At 47.7% G+C, this 20,140-nt stretch overlaps 1 protein-coding gene across 1 annotated transcript; it reads right to left on the bottom strand.

Annotated features, from left to right (window-relative positions):
• Positions 1–763: 763 nt before the first annotated feature.
• On the bottom strand, positions 764–3,307 carry GPR75 (G protein-coupled receptor 75). Its single transcript, XM_077485554.1, has 2 exons — positions 3,131–3,307; positions 764–2,687 (listed from the first exon to the last, which is right to left on the bottom strand). The coding sequence occupies exon 2, from the start codon at positions 2,535–2,537 to the stop codon at positions 924–926; it is 1,614 nt and encodes a 537-aa protein (XP_077341680.1). The 5' UTR covers positions 2,538–2,687; positions 3,131–3,307; the 3' UTR covers positions 764–923.
• Positions 3,308–20,140: the final 16,833 nt, after the last annotated feature.

Here is a 20,140-nt window from a genome sequence, read left to right as displayed (position 1 = left end):
GTGGTCAGTGGGGAAGAATGATTCTTACAATGGCAGTGATGGACAGAATAGTCCTTATATTGGTGGTCAGTGTGAAAAATACTCCTTACATTGGTGGTCAGTGGGAAGAATGGTCCTTATATTGGTGGTCAGTGTGAAAAATACTCCTTACATTGGTGGTCAGTGGGAAGAATGCTCCTTATGTTGGCCATCAAAGGTAAGAATGCCCTTTACATTAGTGGTACGTGGTTAAAATGATCCTTACATTGGTGGTCAGTGGGGAAGAATGATTCTTACAATGGCAGTGATGGACAGAATAGTCCTTATATTGGTGGTCAGTGTGAAAAATACTCCTTACATTGGTGGTCAGTGGGAAGAATGGTCCTTATATTGGTGGTCAGTGTGAAAAATACTCCTTACATTGGTGGTCAGTGGGAAGAATGCTCCTTATGTTGGCCATCAAAGGTAAGAATGCCCTTTACATTAGTGGTACGTGGTTAAAATGATCCTTACATTGGTGGTCAGTGGTAAAAATACTCCATTAACAGACAGATAACATGATCATTGGTGTCACTAGTTTCTTACCTGAGAAAGAATCGGGAAAGCTCCACTGGTCTTACGCCCCTGTGGCTGCCAAGTGGCAATAATATCAGAATTATACGGGCACCACCTGGCAGGAGATCAATTGATTACCCACTACACAAGGAACCTTTGGATGAACCCTAGTTGAGAAAGATTGCTATAGATCAATTCTTTAATGAAACATAGAAAAACCCCACTCTGATTAATGTGAACTGTTACATTGTTTAATAAAGTTATATGAAAAATATTTTTTCCCATTAAGTGAGTCCTAATACTTGTGAAATAGTAAACTGTAAACCTATAGCTGTATGGCAATAACACATGTTGGAGATGCTTACAAGATGCATATTACAGTCTCATGGTCAGACAGATGGCACGGGTATTTGCTTGGCAGAGGTGGTCTCACACTCTTGCATTAAATCATTAGTGGTGTGATAATGCATGGCAATATACGATTTGGCAAAACCGAATGTGGAGTTCACTGGCTGCAGGCTATTGGGGGTGCTTATCTCTTGGGAGGGGCTGCTATTATAGATACTATAGTAGGGCTCTATACGGGTATTAATTGGGGTGGAGCTGCTCTGGGCATAATGCTGGTGCCCCCCGGATCCTTTCGGGCTCAGCACGCTGTCTTTAGAATGGCTCGGGCCGCAGGCTTGGTCAACAAACTTTTTCTGCGGCTTTGGCGACAACATATACGCCGAGTTGGTCTCGTGGTGGGAGGACTTGTTGCGGTTGGCCTCCAGGCTGCCTTTTCCCATGGCACGCAGTCTGGTTTTTTGTTTGCAGCATAAAAATCCCAACGCCACGTACTGGATGCACCACAGCACCCTCCGCCTCAGTCCGGCGCTGTTACGGGAGTAGATAAAGGGGTTCAAGCCCGACTTTAAGAAGATGAGCGTGAACCCGCAAAGTTCGAACTGGTACAGGACAAAACTGCTGCTGTTGGTCAACACGTCTTGAACCAAAGAGATCCCCAATGGGAGGCAACAGATGAGCACAGAGAGGACAATGACGACACAAGTCACCACCGCTTTGGAATCCTTCGCCGTGGAGAGGTTGACGGCTGACACGAGCTGCAGTCTGCTACCCGGGACGGGCATTTGGCTCAGTTTTTTGGTGTAGGCGTGTGTCTGGATATGCTGAAGTTTGTTATAATTCTGGTTCCTGTACAAAGCAGGGACAGTACATTGTACGCCATCCACGCCAGGCCCAATGAATGGCTGCGGCCTCGTGGTGTCCACTGTGATGATGGGACATTTCCTCACCTGGGCATTTTTCCTCAATGCTTGGGCAATCATGATGTAGGAGGCTGACACAACCGCCACGCAAAAAGTGAAGTCTATGACGTACAAATACAGGATAATTTTCCCCTCTCCACTGATAAGGCTGTACATAGGTAAACATATCCGAGACTTTCGTGTCCTTAGCGTAGCCAGTGTAGCGAGGGTAAAGCTCGTGGTCCAAAGGAGCACCGTGAGCATCAAAGTGCAGGGAAAGGAGGCCGTCCGATTAGGCTGCTGTCCGAGAACCATCCTCAGTCGGTGAAGGGCGATCACCGCAACCGTTTTTAAAGACATGATGATGAACCCAGAACTGGTAAGGTGGAAGGTGAAGCAAAATGCGTCGGGCACGTTGCTGCCGGTATCGAAAAACAAGACGAAGGCAAACATGGGGGCGGAGATGCAACAGATAAAGAGGTCGCAGAAGGACAAGTTCAGGATCATGAAGTCAAAGTTCGTCCTAAATTTCCTAAAGGCAGGGTCAAAGAAGGACAAGAAGACCACGAGGTTCCCGTAGGATCCCAGGCAGAAGATTATCACCAGGAGGAAGGTGCAGGTGACCAACGTGGCCGTGTGGATGATCTGCTGGATGTCTCGCAGCGTCCCGTTGCCCACGTGAGACACGGAGGTGCTGTTGACATAGTCGTAGTGGGTCTGATCGGCAAAGTCAGTCATTCTGTCGGATAAATTCATTGTAAAGACGGAAGGGCTCCAGGTGGCCTATTGTGCCGGATTAGCCTGAGAGAATTCCCTCTCCCCGGAGAGTCCATGGATAGAGCCGCACCATTCAACGGCACGTTCTCCAGGCTGAGAGCAATCCAAATCTGTCAATCTGGAGGGGGCCTGGGGGGGGGAAAAAAACAACAACCGTCAATGATTGTCTATCATCCGCACATAAGAAATCTTCTAGAATGCAAAGCCTATCCTGATGGGGGAAGGCCAAAATAATAAAATCGGATTGCATTGCAATAAAGGCAAAATGTCCTGAATTTTCCTTCCCTCCATCATCACAACAAGCCTCCTCTGCATTATCACTGGCCTCCTCCTGATCTGGAGCCCCCCCAGCCTCATCATCCCATCCCCCTCCCATGGTGACACCACCAACCTTCATCTCTTCCAAATCCCACCATCCGACCACCCACCTACCCACCATCTCTCCTATACACAGCCACACAGCAGCGGAGGGGCCCCTCTGCAGCACTCATCATGCACAGACAAGAGGAGGAGGAGGAGGAGGAAGGAGACAGACAAGCAATGCGATGAATGCAGGAAAAGAGATCCTTTACCTGTGACGGCTGCAATCCGGTGCACCGGGAGGACGGATCCGGAGATACGGGCACCCTGCTAGACATGGCCAGCTCCAGGCAGCTTCGCACTCCCAGCCAATTGCCAATGTGTGCCCATCCCCTCCAATACCCGACCGCTGCCCATCACCGCCAGGCGCAGCGCACCAAGAGACGCCGCCGCTGATTGGCTGGTCGCACTGGAGATGCGGGGCTTGCGCTCTGCTCGCGGCTGATGCTGATGCTGAATCGTAGTGGAGACAATGGTGGGGGGATCGCACGACCCCCCAGAAATCATCTGCGGCTTTCCACTGTGACGTCATACTCATTTACCGAGCAGATGGCCAGGATGACTTCACTGCCCTGATTTATATATATATATATATATATATATATATACACACACATCTATCTCATATATATATATATGAGATAGATGTGTGTGTGTATGTGTATATATATATATATATATATGAGATGCATGTGCATATATATATATATATATATAAAACTCCAGATATATATATATATATATTTATTTATATGATATAATATGTATATACATAAAACCTTCATGTGTATATAGTGCACTGTGCCTTTCTTCTCCCCCATTCTTATGCTCGGTTTGAACTTCAGCAAGTCGTCTTCACCACAAATAGATGCCTAATGCATTGAGTTGCTGCCATGTGATTGGCTGATTGCCAATTTGTGTTATCAAGCAATTGAAAAGTATTGGAGATATTAGGGGGCTCTATGCAGGCTCAATGCCCAGCGATGCTAGAAGACGTCGGCAGCAGGTGGGGATTGATGTCGTGTTGATCGATGAGGTGTCACAGGGGTGATCGGCATGTGCTCCTTTCTTCTACAGCCACAGGAGGAGCTGACAGCACTCTGCATGGAGGGGCCTGAGGATCGGATTTGGCGGCCGGTGGATCAGCCTCTCTGTCCTCGGCCGTGCGTCTCCTCCCTCCTCGGCCAATGGGATCGCTTCTCCTTTTGGCCAATCAGGAAATGGGTCTCACAACCCACTTCCTGATTGGCTGGGAGAAGAATCAGTGTTACAATAGCGAATATTCATTTGCCATTGTCCCACACCTGGGTGGGCTTCAGACGCAGTGCTCTGCGCCCTAAGCCCACCCTATTTTGAAGCCTATTAGGGCCTCTTGCTCTAATCACGTGCTTCAAAATCCCCCATTGGACTCTATGTGTCCGGTGCCTTGCATGTAGATTAGGGGGCCCGGACGCATGATTAGGGGGGTCAGGGTCCCTAATGGACAGGCCACCACTAAGAGTTACATTGTGAAAATGGATGAGGATGATTTTGGGTGGGGATGAGAGTTACATTGTGAAGAGCCTCTGCACTATGTAACTTTCATCCCCACCCAAAATCACCCTCATCCATTTTCACTGCTCAACTCCAATCACAAACACTGCAGAATGACACTGCACACTGTAATGCATGCACCTGAGAGGGCTGTGTCCACTCCCACCGCTGACGAGACTGACCACACCCCCGCCCTGAGTCCCGCCCCCCCAATCGCAATACTAGTAAATCTAGCAGCAGGCTGTGCTTCAAATGCGAAGGAAGCAGAGCGAGTGCAGGATCAGCTTCAGGAGGGAGGAACACGGAGAGGAGGAGACCGGCGGCGGCTTCTTGTGTTTTTCTCCAGTGGCCGCCTGCTCTAACACTTTCCTTTATTAAGCTGCTGTATGGGGGTGCGGGCTGTCCCGGGGGGCCCCTTGAGACGCTCGGGCCCCTTACAAGTGTGTTGCCTGTACCCCCTGATGGCGGCCCTGCCTTCAGTAAAGAATGGTGGTGGGAGTGTCATGGTCTGGGGCTGTATGAGTGCTGCCAGCACTGGGGAGCTACAGTTCATTGAGGGAACCATGAATGCCAACATGTACTGTGACATATTGATGCAGAGAATGATCCCCTCCCTTCAGAAACTGGGCCGCAGGGCAGTATTCCAACATGATAACGACCCCAAACACACCTCCAAGACGACCACTGCCTTGCTAAAGAAGCTGATGGTAAAGGTGATGGACTGGCCAAGCATGTCTCCAGACCTAAACCCTATTGAGTATCTGTGGGGCATCCACAAATGGAAGGTGGAGGAGCGCAAGGTCTCTAACATCCACCACTGTGATGTCATCATGGAGGAGTGGAAGAGGACTCCAGTGGCAACCTGTGAAGCTCTGGTGAACTCCATGCCCAAGAGGGTTAAGGCAGTGCTGGAAAATAATGGTGGTCACACAGAATATTGACAATTTGGGCCCAATTTGGACATTTTCACTTAGGGGTGTACTCACTTTTGTTGACAGCAGTTTAGACATTAATGGCTGTGTAAATTTGCTGTCCCCTGAAAATAACTCAACACACAGTTATACAAGCTGTATACTCACTACTTTATATTGTAGCAAAGTGTAATTTCTTCAGTGTTGTCACATGAAAAGATAGAATAAAATATTTACAAAAATGTGAGGGGTGTACTCACTTTTGTGAGATACTGTGTGTATAATATATATATATATATATATATATATATATATATACACACACACACACTCACCATCCACTTTATTAGGTACACCTGTTCAATTGCTTGGTAACACAAATTGCTAATCAGCCAATCACATGGCAGCAACTCAATGCATTTAGGCATCTAAAGGTGGTGAAGACAACTTGCTGAAGTTCAAACTGAGCATAAGAAAGGGGATTTAGGTGACTTTGAACGTGGCATGGTTGTTGGTACCAGATGGGCTCCTCTGAGTATTTCAAGAACTGCACATCTACTGGGATTTTCACGCACAACCATCTCTCGGGTTTACAGAGAATGGTACGAAAAAGAGAAAATATCCAGTGAGCGGCAGTTATGTGGAGGAAAATTCCTTGTTGTTGATGTCAGAGGAGAATGGACTGGTTCCAGATGACAGAAAGGCAACAGTAACTCAAATAAACACTCGTAAAACATCCAAGGTATGCAGAATACCATCTCTGAACACACAACGCATCGAACCTTGAAGCAGATGGGCTACAGCAGCAGAAGACCACACCGGGTGCCACTCCTGTCAGCTAAGAATAGGAAACTGAGGCTACAATTCGCACAGGATCACCAAAATTGGACAATAGAAGATTGGAAAAACTTTGCCTAGTCTGATGAGTCTCGATTTCAGCTGCGACATTCAGATATTAGGGTCAGAATTTGGTGTAAAGAACATGAAAGCATGGATCCATCCTGCCTCCAATCACCGGTTCAGGCTGGTGGTGTAATGGTGGGGGTGGGTTGGGGGATATTTTCTTGGCACACTTTGGCCCCTTAGTATCGATTAAGCATCTTTTAAACCAAGTCTTGAGCCACTAGCCACTACCCCGGCACCAGTTGCCCCACCCAACCTCTACCCTGCCCCGCCCCTAATCATGATGATCAATCAGTTCTCAGTTTAACCACTTGCTTACAGGGCACTTAAACACCTTCCTGCCCAGACCAATTTTCAGCTTTCGGTGCTCTCACAATTTGAATGACAATTACTCAGTCATGCAACACTGTACCCAAATGAATTTTTTGTCCTTTTTTTCCCACAAATAGAGCTTTCTTTTGGTGGTATTTGATCACCTCTGGGGTTTTTATTTTTTGCGCTATAAATGAAAAAAGACCGAAAATTTTGAAAAAAAACGCATATTTCTTTGTTTTTGTGACAGAATTATGCAAATTATTAATTTTTCTTCATAAATTTTGGTCACAATTTATACTGCTACATGTCTTTGGTAAAAATAACCCAAATTAGTGGATATTATTTGGTCTTTGTGAAAGTTAGAGAGTCTACAAGCTGTGGTGCGAATCGCACAAAATTGATCACATCTGATGTACTGGTGGCCTATCTCGCTTCTTGTGACCCGAACAAGCCAGGAAAGTACAAATACCCCCCAAATGACCCCTTTTTGGAAAGTAGACATTCCAAGGTATTTAGTAAGAGGTATAGTGAGCTTTTTGATGTTGTCATTTTTTTCCCACAATTCTTTGCAAAATTAAGATTTTTCATTTTTTTTTTTTTCTCCACAAAATTGTCATTGTAATAGGTTATTTCTCTCACGTGGCATGTGTATACCACAAATGACACCCCCCAAAAAATTCTGCTACTCCACCTGAGTATTACAATACCACATGTGTGGGACTTTTTCACAGCCTGGCCACATAGAGAGGCCCAACATGCAGGTAGCGCCATCATGTGTTCTAGGAACATAAGTTACACATCTAACTTGTTGACTATTTATTACACTTTTGAAGCACCAGGACAATGACAAGTGACACTGATGACAGATGGCACTGATACGTGGCAATGATGACAGGTGGCACTGATGACAGATGGCACTAATATGTGGCACTGATGACAGATGGCACTAATATGTGGCACTGATGACGCGTGGCACTTATACGTGGCACTGATGACACGTGGCACTGATGACACGTGGCACTGAAACGTGGCACCGATGACAGATGGCACTAATATGTGGCACTAATATGTGCCACCGATGACAGATGGCACTAATACATGGCACCGATGACGCGTGACACTGATGACAGATGGCACTGATAAGTGGCATTGATGACACGTGACACTGACAACAGATGGCACGTGACACTGACAGGTGGCACTGATGACAAATGGCACTGATACGTGGCACTGATGACAGATGGCACTATGTGGCACTGATGACACGTGGCACTGACGGCAGGTGGCACTGACGGCAGGTGGCACTGGGGGCAGGTGGCACTGGGGGCAGGTGGCACTGACGGCGGATGGCACTGACGGCGGATGGCACTGGGGGCAGGTAGCACTGGGGTGGATGGCACTGGGGGCAGGTAGCACTGGGGTGGATGGCACTGGGGGCAGGTAGCACTGGGGTGGATGGCACTGGGGGCAGGTAGCACTGGGGTGGATGGCACTAGGGGCAGGTAGCACTGGGGTGGATGGCACTAGGGGCAGGTAGCACTGGGGTGGATGGCACTGGGGGCAGGTAGCACTGGGGTGGATGGCACTGGGGGCAGGTAGCACTGGGGTGGATGGCACTGCTGGGGGCGGATGGCACTGCTGGGGGCGGATGGCACTTTTTATTTCATTTTTTTAATTTATTTTTTTCCCACAATCAGAACGGCTGCCGCTGCAGCCGTTCATCTCTCCCCTCTCGCACTGTCTGTGCGAGGAAGGAGAGCGGCGCTGCGAGATGATCTCATATGTTTACATATGAGATCATCTCCCATTGGACACGCCGATCACGCTGTAAACGGCCGCTGTGATTGGCCGTTTACAGCGATCTGTGTTTGCCTGTCCCCGGGGGACACGGCGAACACAGAACTTCCGCGATGCGCGCCCGCGGCGGCGCGCATTGCGGAAGTAAACATCAGGCCGTCCAGGGACGACCGCCCGAACGAACGCGCCTGCTCTACGGCCGTCATTCGGCTATAGGGCGGGCGCGAGGAGGTTAAATGCTGTTAGAGCCATATGATTTAGCCCCCCCCCCCCCCAAAAGAGAAAAAGCTTTACGGACCGCCCCACAAACATTTATTGCGGCAGGCCCGCCCGGGTGTGCAAAATCATGTACCTGTAACGTGATTTTGTGTACGCGGTTTAGGGGGTGGGCACTCCGTTCCCACTGTGATTGGACACAGCGGAAGCCAGTCAGGGGGTCTGGTGGCCGTGATCCGCCGATCGTTCACAGAAGAGATGGATCAGTGGTGTGTCGATGTAAGCAAATCGCACCGCTGATCTGTCAGGGGAGAAAAGTAAGAGATCAACTGAATCACTGTCTCTTTTTTCCTTCCAGTGAATCCCCTCCCCCCCCACAGTTAGAAAACACGTCCCAGGGAACACATTTAACCCCTTGATCGCCCCCTGGTGTTTAACCCCTTCCATGCCAGTGTCATTTATACAGTAATCAGTGTATTTTTTTTTTTTTAAGTATTGATCACTGTACTTGTGTCACTGGTCCCCAAAAAGTGTCACTTAGGGTCAGATTTGTCCGCCGCAATGTTGCAGTTCGGCTAAAAAAAATGCAGATCGCCGCAATTACCAGTAAAAAATAAATAAATGAAAGTACCTAAATCTATCCCATAGTTTGTAGACGCTATAACTTTTGCGCAAACCAATTGATATACGCTTATTGCATTTTTTTTTTTTTTTACCAAAAATATGTAGAATACATATCGGCCTAAACTGAGGAAAAAATTTGTTTTTCTATATATATTTTTGGGGGATATTTATTATAGTAAAAAAGTAAAAAATATTGAGTTTTTTTTCAAAATTGTTGCTTTTTTTTTTTTTGCTTATAGCGCAAAAAATAAAAACCACAGAGGTGATCAAATACCCCCAAAATACCCCCTTATTGTTTTTTTTTTTACCAAAAATATGTAGCAGAATACATATTGGCCTAAATTGATAAAGAAATTCATTTATTCTTTACTTTTTTTTGGATATATATTACAGCAGAAAGTAAAAATTTTATTTTTATTTTTTTAAATTGTCCCTATTTTTTTTTGTTTATAGCGCAAAAAAATAAAATAAATCGCAGAGGTCATCAAATACAACCAAAAAAAAGCTCTATGTATGGGAAAAAAAAAACTACATCAATTTTATTTGGGTACAGTGTCGCACGAACTCGCAATTGTCAGTTTTGCCGTATTGCAAAAAATAAAAATAAAAAATGGCCTGTCAGGAAGTTGGTAAAATCTTCCGGGGCTGAGGTGGTGAAGCATGGAAATTTTTGCAGCTACAGTACATTGCTGCCCCCTTTACTTACACCTGATCCTGATCTTGATTCAGCGCTGTGCTTTGCACAGCGGCTCTTTCTGCTCTCTTTCTCCTCATAGGCTCAGGGACAGCAGCGGGAGCTATGATCACAGCCAATGAGGAGGGAGCAATGGCAAGCCGCTCTTTGTGTGCAAACTGACACACAGAGTGGAGCGTGGTTTAGGAGCGAGCCTAAATGAGTGCCCCCATAGCAAGTGGGGCTGGCTATGGTGGGTGCTCAGCAGCGGGGAAGAGCCAGGAGTGCCAGCAGGGCACCTAAGAAGAAGAGGAGCCATTGCACGAAGCAGGTAGGTATTATATGTTTGTTATTTAAAAAAATTGAGTTTACAATCACTTTAACCACCTAACGCCATTCAACATACCAGTACGTCACATGACCTTAAGTGGTTACTTTGGGATGATGTCTGCAGCTGCATCATCCCGCTATTGTTGTTATTTTTTATTTTTTTTTAGAGCTGACAGATCTCTTTCTTGTAAAAGCACTTATTTTTATATTGTGTATTTGTGCAATAAAATTCATTAAAGTGTATTTTTCCCACAAAAAATATAATTTAAGACACTGCTGCACAGATACATGTGACATAAAAAAAAAATCCACATCCACCATTTTATTCTCTAGGGCCTCTGCTTTAACCACTTGCTTACTGGGCACCTAAACCCCCCTCCTGCCCAGACCAATTTTCAGCTTTCAGCGCTGATGCACTTTGAATGACAATTGCGCGGTCATACAATTCTGTACCCAAATAAAATTTTAAATTTTTTTCCCACAAATAGAGTTTTCTTTTGATGGTATTTGATCACCCCTGGGTTTTTTATTTTTTTGTTTAAAAAAATTAAAAAAGACAGATTAAAAAAAAAAAAAAAATACAAAAACGTTTTATATCTTGTTAATACATTTTGCAAACAGGTAATTTTTCTCCTTCATTGATGTACGCTGATGAGGCTACACTGATGGGCACTGATAGGCTGCATTCATGAGCACTGATAAGGCGATACTGATGGGTACTGATAAGGCAGCACTGATGGGCACTAATGAGGTAGCACTGAGATGTGGCACTGATGGGCGGCACTGAAGGGCATTGATAGGTGGCAATGATGGGTGGTACTGATGGGTGGCACTGAAGGGCATTGATGGGTGGCACTGATGGGCACTGATCGGCACTGGTAGGCGACACTAATAGGCAGCACTGCTAGGTGGCACTGATGAGACATTGATTGGCACCACTGGTGGGCATTGATAGGTGGCACTGATTTACTGGTGGGCACTGATTGGTGGGCACATATAAGGCGGTCTCTCCTCTCCCTGCTCGGGACTGATGTCCCTTCAACAGAAGTCAGTGATCGGCTTTTTTTTCTCCAACGAGAAGAAAAAAAAATACCGATCCTCTGTTCACATCACGTGATCAGCTGTCATTGGCTGACAGCCGATCATGTGGTAAGGGGTGAGGATCGAACCCTTACTTCGATCTGTGATCACCCGGGTCTCATTGACAGGGGGCGTGGCCAGCTTTGAAAGGGGAGGACATCAATAGATGTCCTCCCGGTGTCTTGTCTAATAACGTCCTCCATCGGATAGTGTCTGCTGTGTACTGCGCATGCGCAGTACACAGCAACACAGATTCCGAAAATTGCCGAGGATGAACGGCGCCTGCGCCGTGAGTCCAGGTTCTATCCCCACTATCCAAGTGGACATAGAGTAGGAATAAAAAAGAGCCGAGCGCAGCGAGGCCAAGCCCGAAGCGTGGCGAGCGAAGCTCGCCCGCGAGGGGCCCTTTAATACTCAAAACCCTATGTCCGCTTGGATGGTGGGGTTACCACCTCCACTCACGGCGCAGGCGCCGTTCAGCTTCGGAAATTTTCCGAAGCTTCATCTGCTCCGTACTGCGCGGACGCTATATGATGCCCGGACACTATACGGCAGAACACCGGCAAAGCAGATCCGCGCTGTAGCCGTCATTCAGCTATACGCGGATCTGAAGTGGTTACAATATTTATATATATATATAATGTTTGGAGGCTCTAAGTAATTTTCTAACAAAAAAATAGAGATTTTTACATGTAGGTGGGAAGTGTCAGAATAGGCCTGGATTACAAGTAGTTGATGATTGGTTCAGTGCAAGACAGGCCACCTGAGCTGATTGCAGATGTTTTGGGCCAATCATCTGATAATAGAAAATCGTTACAATAAAAAGGCAGAGTCTGGTTGAAACTGCTACATCTAAGAATAAACATCCTCAGCTTTATAGGTACAGGCCTCTTTCACATGGGCAGTTTAGCTGCATTTTTACCACCCGACCGCCCACTGAAAGCCTAACAAGGAGGGGGTTGTACACACTCAAATCAAAGCATGGCAGTTGAGGCAAATCTAACTCTGCTTGCCAAGTTTGACGGGTATCACCACTTGCCAAACTCACCCATTTAAGCCAAACACTTGGCGTGTAGTTTTGTCCAGAGCCGCTGATCAGTTAGTACAGCCATGCCTCCTGTACTGGGCCCGGGCCCCATCAGTTAAAAAAAAAGGGGGCCCCAGGCACCTGCTGAGCAGGAGGGCCGGCTGTATGTCTCATTGCAGACACCGATCCTCTTCTGTCACCAACCGCAGTGCTGACAGCTTCTCCTCCTCTCCCTCCCTCTGGCTACATTGCAAGGGGATTGGTTCTAGCACATACACCCCCCTTCAATCTGCTGTCCAGGCCCCCCATTGTGCCCCTTTCCCTCCCAGCGCTGCCAGCTTCCCTCCTCTCCCACTGGCAGCTGCGCACAGATGGATATCATTTACTGGCTCCTTCCTTTCCTGAATTGACACATTGACCGATCGGTGCCAATCACTCCTGTGTCCATTCATCACTGAAGCATGGTAAACGGTTTACTATGCTTCAGTTTGTGAATGAGCAGAAAACGCTCAGAGAGCTTCCTATTCATTCATCTGTGCAGCTGAGGCTGAAGAGAAAGGAACTGATAAATCTATGTCCTCAGTCACTACCGGGTGGGGGAGGGGGTTGGCTGTCAGGTAGGCTGTATGGGGCCCTGTGATCTCTAACAACAGCCCTGGTTGTAGCCCATGCAAAATTGGTGTTCAGGAAAAAAGGGGAATAGGCAGGTAGAAGGTGGTAGGATGATCGCCTCCTGAATTCCTGGAAGCTGCTATTCTATCACCCAATGGAAAGGCCACACTGCAGTCACAGCGTAATGATGCAAAGAGCAGTACTGACACCACCAATGCGTTTTATCACCTGGAACTTGAATGATGCCAGTGCTGCCCGTCTGGTAGAGAGATCTCTAATATTCATAGTCCTGGCTGTGAAAGGAAGAGATGAAACACACGGATCCCAGAGACAGTGGGGACCATCCTTATTGCGCAGCGCGACTCGCGCATGCGCAGTAGGGAACCGGGAAGTGAAGCCACAAGGCTCCACTTCCTGATTCCCATACCCAAGATGGCGGCGGCAGCAGCACCCGAGAGATGATCGAGAGATCTGCTTCGGGTGCCGACATCGCGGGTGCGCTGGGCGGGTAAGTGTCCTTATTTTAAAATAAGCAGCTGCAGTATTTGTAGCGGCTGACTTTAAAAAAAAAAAAAAACGGCGGAACTCCCGCTTTAAGTGCTATTATTAATGCCACTGGCACCAATGAAATGGGCTTTATTATTGCGGCCTCTGCTATCCACTGAATGCTCCTTCCCAGAAACTCTGTTGGGATGTCTCTACTAACTTTGCAAATCTAGACTTTGCAATATTTGCCCACTTTTCTTTGCAGAACTGCTCAAGTTCAGCTAAATTTGATGGTGACCGTTTGTGGACTGCAGTTTTCAGTTCATTCCACAGATTTTCAATGGGGTTTAAGTCTGCGCTCTGAGTATACCATGCAAGGACATTCATGTTTTTCACTGCGTGCTTTTGGTCATTGTTATGTTGGAAGGTAGAGTTGGATAAACAATTCAGTCCAAGTATTGCCCGTTTGCCCATTCGGCGAACACCCGAATTTGCAGGGCGTTCGATGGGTGTTCTCCCCGCTGAATGCCCTGAAATGCACTGCGCACTGCACAGTGCATACTAAGCCCTGATTTGGGCAAAGCTTTGCCCAATCAGGGCTCATTGAATCACTGGTTAAGGAGTGGGGTCGGGAAGCCAGCCACGGCGTCCTTAACAACCGATGAGTCATCAGCTAAAATAGAGGCTTGTACACACTATTTTTCAGGCCCCTCCCCCCACAGTTACAAAGCACCTTCCAGGGAACACTTAACCCCTTGAGCGCCCCCTAGTGTTAACCCTTCCCTGCCAGTGACATTTATACAGTAATCAGTAGCTATTTTTAGCTCTGATCGCTGTATAAATGTCAGTGGTCCCCAAAAAAGTGTCAAAAGTGTCCAATTTGATGAAGACATTTTATTTTTTGGATATTTATCATAGCAAAAAGTAAAAAAAAAAATGTAAGTTTTTCTAAAATTGTCGGTACTTTTTTGTTTATAGCGCAAAAAATAAAAAACACAGGGGTGGTCGAATACCACCAAAAGATGTGGGTAAAAAAGGACATCAATTTTGTTTGGGTGCAATGCCGCACGACCGCGCAATTGTCAGTTAAAGCAACGCAGTGCCATATTGCAAAAAATGGCCTGGTCATTAAGGGGCAAATCCTTCCAGGTCCTTAACCACTACAGCCCCAGAAGGATTAACCCCCTTCCAGACCTGAGCACTTTTTGCGATTTGGCAATGTGTCACTTTAACTGACAATTGCACGGTCATGCGACACGTTGCACCCAAACAAAATTGACGTCCTTTTTTCCCACAAATAGAGCTTTCTTTTGGTGGTATTTGATCATGTCTACCGTTTTTTTATTTTCTGAGCTATAAACAAAAAAACCAGCAACAATTTTGAAAAAAAAGCAATATTTGTTACTATAATAAATATCCCCCAAAAATATATATATAAAAAAGAATTTCTTTCTCAGTTTAGGCCAATATGTATTCTTCTACATATTTTTGGTAAAAAAAATCGCAATAAGCGTATATTGATTGGTTTGCGTAAGTTATAGCGTCTACAAAATAGGGGATAGATTTATGGCATTATTATTATTCATTTTATTAGTAATGTTGGCGATCTGTTATTTTATAGTGACTGCGACATTATGGAGGACACATCGGACACTCAAGCATGGATTTACTTCCTTTGCCGCCCCAAGGCCGGGTCCTTCAATGAGCCAAGAAGTCGCCACAGGAGCAGTGCCGCCCCTGCATCACTGCCGCCCCAAGGCCTGGCCTCGGTGGCCTTGTGGGAAATCCGGCTCTGCAGACAGTATTTTGGGACCATTGGCATTTATACAGTGATCAGTGCTATAAAAATGCACCAATTACTGTGTAAATTACACTGGCAGGGAAGGGGTTAAGTGTGTCCTAGGGAGTGATTCTAGCTGTAGGGGGGATGGGCTCACTACAACATGATAAAGATCACTGCTCCCGGTGACAGGGAGCAGTAGATCTCGGTCATGTTGCTAGGCAGAACAGGGAAATGGCTTGTTCTAAGCGGCGGACCCTGCCCACAATTCCACGATTTAAAGGGGACATATCTGTACACCCAGTTGCCCAGCCATGCCATTGTGCCGACGTATATTGTCGTGCGCTGGTCTGCATGTGGTTAAAGCGGAGGTCCACCCTAAAGTGGACCTTCCGCTTATCGGAACCCTCCCCCCCTCCGGCGCCACAATTGGCACCTTTCAGGGGGGAGGGGGGTGCAGTTACCTGGATAATCCAGGTAACTGCACCCACATCCGGGATAGCTCTCTGCGGAAAGGGGCGTAACGTACGCCCCTTTCCGCAAGTGCCCGCCCCTTCCCGCAAGTGCCCCGCTGCCTGCTGGGAAACACACAGATCCCAGAGGCAGCGGGGAGCGTCCTTATTGCGCAGCGCGATTCGCACATGCGCAGTAGGGAACCGGGAAATGAAGCCGAAAGGCTCCATTTCCTGATTCCTATACCCAAGATGGCGGCGGCAGGACCCGACAGGCGACCTAGAGATCGGCTTCGGGTGCCGACATCGCGGGCGCGCTGGACAGGTAAGTGTCACTATTTTAAAAGTCAGCAGCTGCAGTATTTGTAGCTGCTGGCTTTTAAAAAAAAAAAAAAAAAACGCCGAGTCCCGGTGGACTCCCGCTTTAAAGGCTGTAATTAAAGCAAAAGGTGGTTGATCCTTTCTCCAACTTAATGATTCTGTTTTTGAATTTTTTTCTTTTTTATGACATGTTGGTGTTATATCTTTCACGTGGATGTTATAGCATGTACTGAGTAAGTATATCAGTAAAAAAAACAACTCTGTTAGTAGCAGACTGGCTGGTGAGTTGAGCTGGGAATTATCTTTGGCATGCATTGCCCTTCCATGTGCTTCTTACTGTGAAGGCCAGTTATAGATGGAGGCAGTGGGCAGTTTTTTTTTTACTGATGTAATATTGGTGCGGGGACACACTGGACCCCTTTGCTGCCCTCATGCTATATTCTGGGTGTCCAGTGCCCACCCCCGTGCCTTTGAGGACTACCACCAGCCCTTTTTTAATACATTAGAATGCATGTGCTTCCACGGTGGAGGCGCTCAAACTTACAAGAGTTAGGACTGCAGAAATATTGGGGTGCCATGAAGTGGCTCTCCAGCTTACGCATTTATTTACAAATGTGTGCATTTGAAACCCCTGGTTTTAACACAAACTGTTAGACAGAATAATCGGGTTGGTAGCAGATTGGCTGGCGAGTTGAGCTGGGAATTTTCTTTGGTTTTGTTTTGCACTGATTAAATACACCTGGATAAAATAGAAACTGTGTTTGTCTTAATTTTAGGCTGCAAAGCAACAAAATGTGATTCATTTAAAAGGGGGGTGACTTTTGTTTCTATAGCCACTGTATGATGAGGGTAATACCTCCCATAGCTCGGCGTTGTACCTGTACATATTTACTCCACCGCCTGTCTTCTGTTAGACGTATTTAGCACACAGGAAAACGTTACAAAGTTCTATTCCATATTTAGCCCCGGCATGTCACGATAAACTCATTTCACACTTGTCACTTTGGGTGTTATTGTTCCTTTTTTTTTAAAATATCCCTCATTTATCACGGGGCTCTTTGCCATAGATGAAGTGGCTGACATGTCAAGATCACAGAAGAGCGTTTTCGTCAGGCTGCCTGATCTCCATTACGGCCGCATGTTTTCACACGTGTTCCAACGAAATCATAAATTATTAAACCTTTTTACCCTCCATCAGAAAATAAGAGCAGAGATTCAAGAATCGTCTGTACATCTGTATTCTCATTGAGAAGTTAATTCACTTTACATAGGAAATACCGTCTTCGCTAATGGCCAACCACCATTTGTAATGTTCTGTTTAGGTGCGGAGATCTAGTGTAGGGATGAGCCAGAATGTTTGGTCTGAACCAGATGTTCGTCCGTAACACTTAATGTTTAGGGCAGTGGTCTCCAAACTGTGGGCCAGACGTGGCCCTTTACTTGGCTTTACCTGGCCCATAGGGCACAATTCCTTACACTGATACCATAGATGGAGCATTATTCCTTCCACTGAAACCAAAGACAGACCACTATGCATCCCACCGACACCAACGATGGGGCACTATTCCTCCCACTGACACCAACAATGGGGCACTATTCCTCCCACTGACACCAACAATGGGGCACTATTCCTCCCACCGACACCATAGACGGGACACTATTCCTCCCACCGACACCATAGACGGGGCACTATTCCTCCCACCGACACCATAGACGGGACACTATTCCTCCCACCGACACCATAGACGGGACACTATTCCTCCCACTGACACCATAGAAGGGACACTATTCCTCCCACCGACACCATAGAAGGGACACTATTCCTCCCATCGACACCATAGACGGGACACTATTCCTCCCACCGACATCATAGACGGGACACTATTCCTCCCACCGACACCATAGACGGGACACTATTCCTCCCACCGACACCATAGACGGGACACTATTCCTCCCACCGACACCATAGACGGGACACTATTCCTCCCACCGACACCATAGACGGGACACTATTCCTCCCACCGACACCATAGAAGGGACACTATTCCTCCCACCGACACCATAGAAGGGACACTATTCCTCCCATCGACACCATAGACGGGACACTATTCCTCCCACCGACACCATAGACGGGACACTATTCCTCCCACCGACACCATAGACGGGACACTATTCCTCCCACCGACACCATAGACGGGACACTATTCCTCCCACCGACACCATAGACGGGACACTATTCCTCCCACCGACACCATAGATGGGACACTATTCCTCCCACCGACACCATAGACGGGACACTATTCCTCCCACCGACACCATAGACGGGACACTATTCCTCCCACCGACACCATAGACGGGACACTATTCCTCCCACCGACACCATAGAAGGGACACTATTCCTCCCACCGACACCATAGACGGGACACTATTCCTCCCACCGACACCATAGACGGGACACTATTCCTCCCACCGACACCATAGACGGGACACTATTCCTCCCACCGACACCATAGACGGGACACTATTCCTCCCACCGACACCATAGACGGGACACTATTCCTCCCACCGACACCATAGACGGGACACTATTCCTCCCACCGACACCATAGACGGGACACTATTCCTCCCACCGACACCATAGACGGGACACTATTCCTCCCACGGACACCATAGACGGGACACTATTCCTCCCACGGACACCATAGACGGGACACTATTCCTCCCACCGACACCATAGACGGGACACTATTCCTCCCACCGACACCATAGACGGGACACTATTCCTCCCACCGACACCATAGACGGGACACTATTCCTCCCACCGACACCATAGACGGGACACTATTCCTCCCACCGACACCATAGACGGGACACTATTCCTCCCACCGACACCATAGACGGGACACTATTCCTCCCACCGACACCATAGAAGGGACACTATTCCTCCCACCGACACCATAAAAGGGACACTATTCCTCCCATCGACACCATAGACGGGACACTATTCCTCCCACCGACACCATAGACGGGACACTATTCCTCCCACCGACACCATAGACGGGACACTATTCCTCCCACCGACACCATAGACGGGACACTATTCCTCCCACCGACACCATAGACGGGACACTATTCCTCCCACCGACACCATAGACGGGACACTATTCCTCCCACCGACACCATAGACGGGACACTATTCCTCCCACCGACACCATAGACGGGACACTATTCCTCCCACCGACACCATAGACGGGACACTATTCCTCCCACCGACACCATAGAAGGGACACTATTCCTCCCACCGACACCATAGACGGGACACTATTCCTCCCACCGACACCATAGACGGGACACTATTCCTCCCACCGACACCATAGACGGGACACTATTCCTCCCACCGACACCATAGACGGGACACTATTCCTCCCACCGACACCATAGACGGGACACTATTCCTCCCACCGACACCATAGACGGGACACTATTCCTCCCACCGACACCATAGACGGGACACTATTCCTCCCACCGACACCATAGACGGGACACTATTCCTCCCACCGACACCATAGACGGGACACTATTCCTCCCACCGACACCATAGACGGGACACTATTCCTCCCACGGACACCATAGACGGGACACTATTCCTCCCACGGACACCATAGACGGGACACTATTCCTCCCACCGACACCATAGACGGGACACTATTCCTCCCACCGACACCATAGACGGGACACTATTCCTCCCACCGACACCATAGACGGGACACTATTCCTCCCACCGACACCATAGACGGGACACTATTCCTCCCACCGACACCATAGACGGGACACTATTCCTCCCACCGACACCATAGACGGGACACTATTCCTCCCACCGACACCATAGACGGGACACTATTCCTCCCACCGACACCATAGACGGGACACTATTCCTCCCACCGACACCATAGACGGGACACTATTCCTCCCACCGACACCATAGAAGGGACACTATTCCTCCCATCGACACCATAGACGGGACACTATTCCTCCCACCGACACCATAGACGGGACACTATTCCTCCCACCGACACCATAGACGGGACACTATTCCTCCCACCGACACCATAGACGGGACACTATTCCTCCCACCGACACCATAGACGGGACACTATTCCTC

This window comes from Lithobates pipiens, unplaced genomic scaffold (assembly GCF_037356315.1).
Source record: "Lithobates pipiens isolate NorthernLeopardFrog02 unplaced genomic scaffold, aLitPip1_a1.2 Scaffold_18, whole genome shotgun sequence".
Lineage (NCBI taxonomy): Eukaryota > Metazoa > Chordata > Amphibia > Anura > Ranidae > Lithobates > Lithobates pipiens.
Note: the sequence above shows the minus strand (reverse complement) of the source record. Positions and strands in the feature narration are given on the sequence as shown.